A 10,125-nucleotide genomic window follows, 5' to 3' on the forward strand; every position below is an offset into this window, starting at 1 on the left:
ACAGATGAGGAAACTGAGGCAAACAGAAGTTAAGTGACTTGCTCAGGATCCTCCAGCTAATGCATGTCTGAGGCTGGATTCGATTTCGTATCTTCCTGACTTTAGGCCTGTGCTCTATCTGCTGTGCCTTCTAGCTATTCATGGGATAGATGTTTACAAATAGCACAAGGCAGAAGAATTAGATTTGTTCTGCCTGACCTCAGTCGGTAGATCCGGGAGTAATGGGTAGACTTTTGAGGGAGGCAGCTTTTGGCACAATATTAGGACAGACTTTCCAACAAACAGAACTGTGTCCAGGGTGGAATGAGTTTCCTGGAGAGGAAGGGTGCATTAGGTATCTTTAAACTGGATGACCTGTGGTCCAGGATGTAGATGAGGTTACTGCTCAGGCACAGGTTGACCTTGATGCCAGCAGAAGTCCCTTCTTTCTCTGAGATCAAATACAGACTCCTCACATTGGCTTTTAAAGCCCTGCCACAACCTGGTTCGAGCTCCACTCTGCATATGTATCTCACACTATTCTCTTTCACCATCTTGAGCACTCCTACTTCTAATGACCACCCTCCCCTTCTAATACTGTCTTCCTGTCAAACTGGCCTGTGGCTGTTCCCTCGGCTTGGCACTTCATCTGTGATCTCTGGGCTTAGCTCAGGGGCCACCTCCTACAGAAAGCCTTCCTTAATACACATCACCTCTCCCCCCAGCTCATGTTCAGTGTCCTCAAATTACCTTGCATTTATGTATCTTGTATTTATTCCTTGTACCACCAGGAACATATGTTTCTTGGAGGCAAGACTGTTGCCTTTTGTATCTTTAGGGCCTTCCACATACTGAGCATTTCATTGAATTCAACAATCGAGTCTTGAATTGATTTTTCTAGACTCCCAGAGGGAGGGGGACGTTCTCAGACTTCTGTACTAGATCGCTTCTCCTCCCTCTTCTCCCTTTGCCCTGCCCTCCACCCCCACCCTCTCTCTTGATGGACAGCCAAGCCCAGAACCATCTGCAGACATGCCTGGACTTAAGACTTGGGGGTTGAAGATGGTGCCACAGAGTCCTCACACCCATTTCTCATGTCTTCTCCTTCCTGGACAGAACTGCAACGAGCGCTTCCAGTACAAGTACCAGCTTCGGTCCCACATGAGCATCCACATTGGCCACAAGCAATTTATGTGCCAATGGTGCGGGAAGGACTTCAACATGAAGCAGTATTTTGATGAGCACATGAAAACACACACAGGTAAGGGCCTTTGAAGACCCCTGCTCCCCTCCTTCCTTCCCCTCTACTTCCCCTGTCATCTCCTCCATTTAACTCCCCTCCACCCAGGATCATTAGCCCTCCTGGGGAGCAGTCCCACCCTCCCCTTGCTCTCTCTCTCCATCCCTCTTCACCTACCTAGAGAACTCTCCTTAGAAGAGATGACCAAGCTAGTTTTGTCTTGTTCTTTCTCTTTCTCTCCCTGTCCCTCTCCTTCTCTGTCTCTCTTTCCTTCTCTCTCTCTCTCTCTCCTCTCTCTCCTTCTCTCTCTCTTCCCCCTACTTTGTCTCTGTCTCTCTCTTTCCCTTTCCTTCCTCTTTCCCTTTCTCTCTCCCTCCCTTTCCCCCCTCTCTTCTTATCTTTTCTTCTCTCCCCACCCCAAAGATCACTGGCCTTGGAATCAAAAGACCTGAGTTTGAATTTTGACTCTTCCAATAACTTACTACCATGTGACCCAGTGGTTTCCTCTTTCTGAGCCTTCGTTTTCTTATCTTCTTATTTTCTTATCTTATGTTATCTGTAACATGAAAGAGTTGGGTCCATTGATCTCTAGGGTCCCTTCTAGCTGTGGTATCTTGTGATTCCTGGGTCCTTGGAGGTGGGGAGCCTTTCAGAGAGTGGGGAGAAGAGAAGAGAACTATTCAGCGCAGTATAGAAGAAGGCATGAATTTCAGATCTGAGGATGCGCGTTTGAATCCAGGACACCCTATCAGCCTTAGTCCTACAGAGGCTCGAGTCCTGAGCTTAAGGGATTCACCGGTATTAGGGATTACAGGCATTCACCATCACTCCCAGCAATATTAAATATTTGCTGAAAGGGAAAGTTAGTGAGCTGAGCTCTTAATTTGAAAGAACAGGCTTTTTGATAACTTTGATAACTTGAAATATTCTTGTGATTGCCACATTTATGAGTAAGTAGGTGAAATGAGTGAAATTACATTCAGATCTAATCAAAGCTGAGCCAGGTACCCCTTGCCTTAGCAGAAGAGTCCTACCCCTTCATGGGAAAAGATAATGTAGTACAATAAAAGACTACTGGCTTTGGAGCTGAAGGATTTGAATGTGTCCCTTGTTCTAGGTATAACCTTGGGGAAGATCTGTCTGAGCATCTGGCCAATGGAAGGGTTGTACCAGACGACCTCGGAGATTCCTTCCAGCTCTGAGGTCCATAATCAACAATAATTCCCTTTTCTGTATCTTTAAACAAAGAGCTTTTCTCAAAATGGCCCCATTAGGTAGAGAGTGTAAGGAAGGACCGTCCCCACTTTATAGAGGAGGAAGTAGTTGAGAAATGACTTGCCCAAGGTCACACAGCTAGTGAGTGTCAGAGGCTGGCTCAGAACTGTGACGTTGTGATTCCAAGACAGAGTACCACAAAAGTCCCTTGAGGCCAGCAGGGCAAGTGACCTGCCCAAAGTCACTCAGTGGATTTGTGGCAGAGACTTGAATTCAGACCTTTTGACTCTGATTCTATGGGTTTTTCCATCTAAACCACCCTGCTGGTCCTCGCTCCATGCCATATGACATGACAGGGTGAGGAAAAGGTGTCCGAGCTTTTACTGAGTCCTTGCTGGAATGGAGGGAGAGTTCTGGTGTACGGGAGTCTGATGAGGGGGTGGAGGGGAGGAAAGCGCTTTGCCAGGGAGCGAATGCCTGGGTTGGGCTCTGAGCCCCTGGTGGGGAATGGCCATGGCTGGAGGCCGGGTGAGGGCCCTGATGACCAGACTGGGCCCACCTCCCCGTCCACAGGTGAGAAGCCGTACATCTGCGAGATCTGCGGCAAGAGCTTCACGAGCCGGCCCAACATGAAGAGGCACCGGCGGACACACACAGGCGAGAAGCCGTACCCCTGCGACGTGTGCGGACAGCGCTTCCGCTTCTCCAACATGCTCAAGGCCCACAAGGAGAAGTGTTTCCGCGTCAGTCACCCGATGACCTCGGACACTCCTGATGGGGGTGACCACCCTCCAGGCCTGACCCTGGCCCTGACTCCAGTGCCCCCGGGAGCCGCCCCCTCCACCCCTACCCAGCCTGGCCTTCCCCCACCGCAGCCCCCTCCACCCCCTTCACACTCCCTGCCCCTGCTGCCCCCTCTCCCCCAGACCCTGCCGCCCCCCCCTCACTTACCTCCCCCACCCCCCCTGTTCTCTACAGGGAAGGTCAATGCCAGCCACAACTAAGGCCCTGCTGCTCTACCCCAGAGCCCTCCCATTGCCTCTGGTCCATGCCAAGTTTGTCCCAGCTGCACCTCCGAAAGGACCCCATGGATTGACTCTGGACAGTGGAGCCCATGTGTGTTCCTCTCTTTTCTCCCCTCTCTTTTTCCTCAGTAGAGTGGAAGGAGCGATTGATGTGATTTCCAAGAACCAGGCTCAGATTCTCACTCTGCCACTTTCCCATGTGACTTTGGGCAGGCTGCTGGTCTTCTTTGAACTTCAGTTTCCTCATCTATACTAGGAGGAAGTCGGACTAGATGTTAGATAAGATCCCTTCCAGTTCTGAAGTCCTGTGCTCCTCCCAGCCTCCTCCCACGCCCTTCCTGTTCCATGACCACTCAGTTCCATTTTCATATGGTCTCATCATGGTGGTGTTGGGGATGAATGGGGTACAGGCTGAGGCCCTGGATGGGGTCCAGAGGTAGTGCCACTTAGTTTTGGGGGGGGTTCCCTATTGCTCTGGTGAGAGGGAAAGGAACAGGGCTTGGGAGGGCAGAATGGTATAGTGGAGAGACCTGGGTTAAGAGTCATTAGATTCATATCTAGACTATGGGTTTTACTTGCCTTGAGTGAGGGAGCTCTCTGGGTCTCAGTTTCTTCATTTGTAAAATGAGAGAGTAGAGTTGTAAGGGGGTGGGCAGAGGCTGGCAGGAGAGGCAGCAGTGAGTAGTAGGGGTCAGCTGATGCCAGTTTTCTCATCTAGGCTCAGAGGACCTCGGGTGAGGAGGTTGAGATTTAGGAATCAAGATGGAGGCAAGGTAGGGGTGGGTCATTTGCCACCCAAGATGAGTGACCCAAGTGGAAGGCCATGGGTCCTCTGAGAGTCCCCGTGTGCCCCTGTGGGTGAGGGGGCCAGTGCAGAGAGGTGAGGCTGGTGAGAATGAAGGTCACTGTCCTAGTGTGTGTGTGCACATGTGTGTCCCAGAGTCGGGGTCTATGTGTCTGTGTCTCTCTGTGTCTGATAGTGTGTGACTGAGAGACTCTGTGTCTCTGTGCCCACCCAGGGATGTTTTTAGACCAACGTCTGTGTGTGTGGCTCCGAGGAGAATGCGTATGGGGTGAGGTACAGTCTGTGTGCAGGATTGTGTGTTTGTGCATGCATGCACACTCATGTGAGTGTCCATGCATCTGTGTGTCTGCCTGTCTTTGTGCACCACTATTTTTGGGTGTGTTTCTAAGAGGGAAAATGTGTGAATGGGGGACCATCTGTATGTGTTTTGGTGTCTCTATATGTATTGGGGGGGTAAAGACCTCAGGACAAGCACTAGATTCACTTTGATTGGGGGTGGGCTAAGCCCCATCAATTTTGCCAAAATGCCATTTCTCCCTTCTCTCCCCCGCCGTCTCCTCCTGGCTGCTGGCCTTGGGGCTCACAGGTATGGGCAGGGAGGGAGCCCAGATCACAGGAGACCAAGCCTACAGGGATTTCAGGGCTAGGGAGGGAAACTGAGTAGCAGCTGTTTGGTTATACTTTGGGAAAGGAAGTTGGGAATGGTGCCCCAGGGGTACGCTTAGCCCTTCCCCTCACTCCCAGGGGATCAGCCTCAGAACAACTATGGGCAGAGGGCAGTGGATTCATTGTCTTCCAACTGCCTCCTTCCTCACACAACCTCTCTTAGTAATTTTTAGGCCCCCTCCCTTGGTGGTTGATAAGATGGGACTTGGAACCTGTGTTCTTTTTTTCATAGATGGGGAGAGTAGGCATGGGGCAATGGGAGCCAAGCTCAGCCAGCCACAGAGTTCTATGCTAGTCCATAGGCTAGGGAGGGGAATGCCTTCAGCTGGGAGGGGTTGCATCCCTCAGGGCTTTCCAAGGCTTGGGTCTTCAAAATCATCCCTTCCTCTTGCCTGATCAGGGGGTAGGGGGAAGGGCAGGTGAGGAAAGGACCCTTTACACAAACTAGAGGAATCACAACTTGCTGGGGAGGACTTGGTTCTCAAAGTGCCTTACAGTTTAGAAGGAGGGGGAGGATGAGGATGATGGTACCTTGGGGTAGGAATGCCAAGTACTCTGTCCTCTGGGGGATCCTGAGGTCAGTCAACCAAAGAAGCCCCCTGAGGGGTCACTGGTCATTCTCCAAATGCAATCCCAATCCCCAAAGGTTGAATGCTGCCAGAGCCCATGGCAAGAGGGAGGGAATCTACTACGGTTGAGGGGAGGAATTCACTGCTTCTTGCTTTGGCCCCATGGGCAGCATCCCAGAATCCTGAGCCAATAGCTCTTCCCTCTATGTGCTCCCTCACCATGCCCCCTCCCCCCCAACTCACACCCCCACCCCCTGCATTGGAAGAAATGACTTGGACCAAGGTTGGGTCAATGAAAAGTCAGAATTTCTTCAGAAATAGAAGCAGGGAAATACTAGGCCCTTTATTTCTGGGTCTCTAGGTGCTACAAATACCTTTTTTAGGGGGAAGGCATAGCCAAGAGGCTGGCATGTTGGGGGCCTGCCCTCCATGGGTGATGACAGTTTTAACAGGGAACCCCATCCATCCACCTACCCACCCACTCTGTAGAATTTCTCCCAGTCCCCTCCAGCTGGTTCTCAGGACTGGTGCCCCAGAGCGAGCTTAGGTGCCTCATGGTCTTTCTCTTGGTGGGCTGCAGGGCAGGAGAGTGAAAGCTGCTTGGTCTTGGCTAGGAGGGTTATCATGGGTGCTGGCAGGGGTCATCGACTTCTTCTAGCCTGCTGCTCTCCCACTCCATCCCCCACCTAAAAGGAAATACAGGGTGTGTGTGCTGGAGGGACATTAGGGTGAATGTGTTCATTAGAGTATGTGTGTGAGCACGTATGTATGCATGTGTGTATGGAAAAAACTTGGATATGACAGAAGTAACGTGAATGTGCTTCCTCACTCCCCTGTGCTGGGGCTAAGTGGCCATTTATGACATTCACCTCCCCCTCTCTTCCTGTCTTCATGGGCCAGCTGAGGCTTTGCATCCTGTGGGCTGCCTCATCTTCCCCATCCTGTCCCTCCCCTCCAGGCTGCTGCCACAGCAGGGCTCAGGCTGGCCCAGGGCCTTCTGTACCAATTGGGACTGTAATACAAACTCAGGCAGCCTGCCTCTTCTTGGTTGGAGGTGTGAGCTGAGCTCGTACAGATGAGGCAGTAGTTCCCGCAGTGGATTGTTGCAGTTAAGGTGGCTCGTAATCCTATTCCTAAAATGAGGCAGTTCCATAAGCTAATTCTTCTTGATTAAGCTCCTTTATTTTTCATTTTGTAACTTTTTTTTTTTTTGGTAATTTTTAAGATTCTTTGCACCTTAATCCCCTCCCTCTGCTCTCCTCCCCCACTGATACCAGGCCCTGGGAGACAGGACCTCCTGCTTAACCATGGCTATGTCAAAAATGGAGCAGGAAGATTAAGGACTTGGAAGAAAATGAACCTCTTCTCCCCACCTCCTGCTGGAAACCCCTGGAAACTGGGGCCAGCCTTGTGGAGGGTAGGGGTCTGAAAATGGGGACTGAAGTGGTGCTGGGGGCTTGAGTGGTGATATTGCCCAAATAGGCAATGCCCACCTATGTAAACTTCCCCCTCACTGGGCCCTAATGACAGATGTGGCCCCTCCTCCTCTGGGACATGGGGGCCCAGGTACTGTGTGACTTGAATGGTCAGAGAGGTTGATCCTACATTAAGGAAAAACAAAAGCCAAAGTCAACCTGAGTAGAACGGACTGTGGCTGGCAGCCAGGGAGGTGGGAGGTGGGGGGGACTACAGGGAACTATAGAGAAGCTAGACACAGAGCACTTAGTAAGGCCAGATTTGAGCTGTTCCAGCTGGTGGCCGTGGGCCCATTAGACTCCACGCCATGGGGCGGGCTGGTCATGGGACCCTTAAGTGTGATAAACAATATTATTAATAATAATTAATAAACAAAGCACTTTATTCTGTATAGATGTGGGGCAACCCAGGGGGGGAGTTGGAATGTTTTAAGGAGACTCACCCTGGGAAATTGTGGTAGCCAGTTTCCTGTTGATTGATGGAGGAATGTTTTTGTTTTTTTTTTTAAGAAAAACTCTGTAATCAATATATGATAACTCCCCCTTCCCTAGCTGCATGCATTGTTTGAGGGGGGTATTGGGGGAGAGATGGGGAGTGGGGCAAAGAAAGATCTGCTTAAAAGCATTTTGACCTTAGTGGGATGGAAGGGGAAGCAGAAACCACAGCGATCTACTGTTTCATGCTCAGAGGTGACATAGTACCCTACTAGCCACATCTGGGCTTTTCTCCATTTAGACTCTCCCATTAGTAATTTCTCCCAGGAAATGAGGCCCTATCCCTGAGAAGTGGGTGAAGGGATAGCTGCCCTCCCCTCCCCTCCGTCCCCAGAAATATGTCCCATGCTGGAGGGCCGTGCACACCTCGGGGACCCATTGGAAATATGGAAGAGGAGTGTTCCTCCAAATAATCTCTCTTCCTAGATTTTGTATGAGAAGATCAGATCTGCTGCTAAACTGTGTGACATTTGGTGAAACACTTTCCCTCCCTTCTCCCATCCCTTATCTCAAATGAGGGTGATGTACTAAGGTCCTTTCTGGCTAATCTGTGGTCCTTAACCATTCCTGGCCTAGCAACTGCAGGATTTTCTTGGGAAATGTCTTCAAAACTGGGGCCTTTTCTGGGCCCCATAGAGACTTTCCACCCTCCATTCACTCATGGTCAACCCCTACTCCTGTCTATTACTGTATGATGCCCAGCCTTGGCATCCTGGTGGCTTCTACCCCAACTGCCTTGAAAGGGCTACTTTTTAAAATCCCTAGTAGAGAGGCAGACTGGAAAGAGCACTGGTTAGGAGTAGCTAGAATGGGGGGGAGTCACGCTTTTGCTGTAGCTACTTTAGCCTGAAGGTGGTCATCTGGGCAATTCCACCTAAGCCTCTCCATCCAATTCAGAGAACTGCCTTGGTCTCTTCCCAACGTTAAAGGCATTTCTTTTGGAGAGGGTGGGAGTTTGCCTTACCTCTGCTCTGGTGCAACTCCATGGTGGGCCATCTCATAAGGGAGTGAGTTCCCTGACAATCTGGAAGATGTCTGCTTAGGTTGGATCAGGTTGATTAGGTTGATCCTCTTCAGTTCTGAAAGTCTATAATTCTATGGTTTCCCCCATGGTACAAGGGCTAATACTTAATCTGGTGTCCAAAGAGGCATGACAGGTTTTGGATTTTGGGAGGTCACCATCTTGAGATGCAGAGTTGAAGGCCAAGGAGCTAGGTCCTCTCAGGATGCCTAGATTGGCAGGAAAGCAGACTAAACCATAAATTTAAAGACTAGACCAGGCCTTAGCAATTACCTGGGTCCACTTCCCTCATTATAAGGGTGGGGAAACTGGCCCTCAAAGTAACTCCAATATCTAATGAGAAGTAGAAGAGCTGGAATTGGAACTCGGGTCTTTTGCTTATAAACCCAGAAGGCCCTCAACTCATTCCCCTGCTTGAAAATCTTGGCTTACTGGGTTTTCCATCCTTTTTAAGATGACTATATATTCCCCAGAGCTGGAATAAATTTCAAAAAATTCTGATGCCAGGAAACCACTGAGCAGTGTGTCTTCTCTGGGTCTCAGTTTCCTCATCTATTAAATGAAGGGAGTTGAACTCTGTAGGATTTAATGCTGAGGAGCTTTCCAACCTTAGGTCCTATGATTCTGTACAAAATCAAACATTGATTAAGAACCCTTGTATATTGAATACTATGCTCAGTGCTAAGGGAGATAGGAAGTTTAGAAAAGATAGGGTCCCCACTCTCCAAAAGCTATGGTTGTCTTAAGACATTGATGGTAAGGTAAGGGCAAGCAAGGTGGAAGTGCTACTACTGGGATTGTGGAGATGCTAAAAATAAAGCCTTCCCTCTCCAGCCTCATTTGAAGAGGCAGGTCTTCTCCTGGACCCAGGTCAGTCACCATCTAGGTGCTCAGAGATCTCTGAGCTTCCCTTCATGAGCTCCGAGCAAGCCCTGGCCAGCCATTGCAGCTTGGGCAGAATGCCTTCAAAAAGGATGTTAAGGATGCCAGTCCGGAGGGGCTGACCTGGCATTCTTTGAATAAGTGTACTCCTGTGCCAGGAAACTTTGGGCCAGAGACAAGTAGCTTTTCTTCCCTCTTGCACGTTTCCCCTTGGACACCGGATGCTCTTCTACCATATGGAGGAGTTGGTGTTTCTGGCCCCAGGTCTGGGGTATCTATGGAGCTGACCTAACTAGCACATAACTGATCTGGTATTTCCCATGTTAGGAGCAGTGATGGGGGTGTGCGGACAGAGCACTGGATTTGGAGTCAGAAAGCCTGAGTTTGGCTTAGCCTCTTACCTTGACCTTGGGAAAGTCCCTTCTCTCTGGGTCTCAGATTCCTTATCTAAAAAGATCAGGGATTCTTAACATTTTGTGTGGACCCCATTGGCAGTCTGGTGAAGCCTATGAACCTCTTCTCATAATAATGTTTTTATATGTATAAAATAAAATGCATAGGATTACAAAGAAAACCAATTCTATTTAAATATCATTATCAAAATATTTAAAAAATAAAACAAGGTCATGACCCCCTAGTTAAGAACCTCTGGGCTACATGGTCCCAAAATTCCTTTCTAGTTTTAGGACCTTTGACCTAAGAAGCTCTTTGTTTGACCATAGTGGGGAGTTGTGGGGGAGGGGATACCTCTTT

General features: G+C 49.7%; 1 protein-coding gene across 1 annotated transcript in view; it reads left to right on the top strand.

Moving 5' to 3' along the window:
- The window catches only part of ZBTB47 (zinc finger and BTB domain containing 47), a 49,656-nt gene extending 39,710 nt beyond the window's left edge, over window positions 1-9,946 (top strand). The window contains exons 5-6 of the mRNA XM_072652162.1: window positions 1,096-1,240; window positions 3,008-9,946. Of these exons, the coding sequence (XP_072508263.1) occupies window positions 1,096-1,240; window positions 3,008-3,438 (576 nt within the window). The 3' untranslated portion in view covers window positions 3,439-9,946. The remainder of the gene's footprint in view (window positions 1-1,095; window positions 1,241-3,007) is intronic.
- Window positions 9,947-10,125: the final 179 nt, after the last annotated feature.

This window comes from Notamacropus eugenii, chromosome 1 (genome assembly GCF_028372415.1).
Source record: "Notamacropus eugenii isolate mMacEug1 chromosome 1, mMacEug1.pri_v2, whole genome shotgun sequence".
Classification (NCBI taxonomy): Eukaryota; Metazoa; Chordata; class Mammalia; order Diprotodontia; family Macropodidae; genus Notamacropus; species Notamacropus eugenii.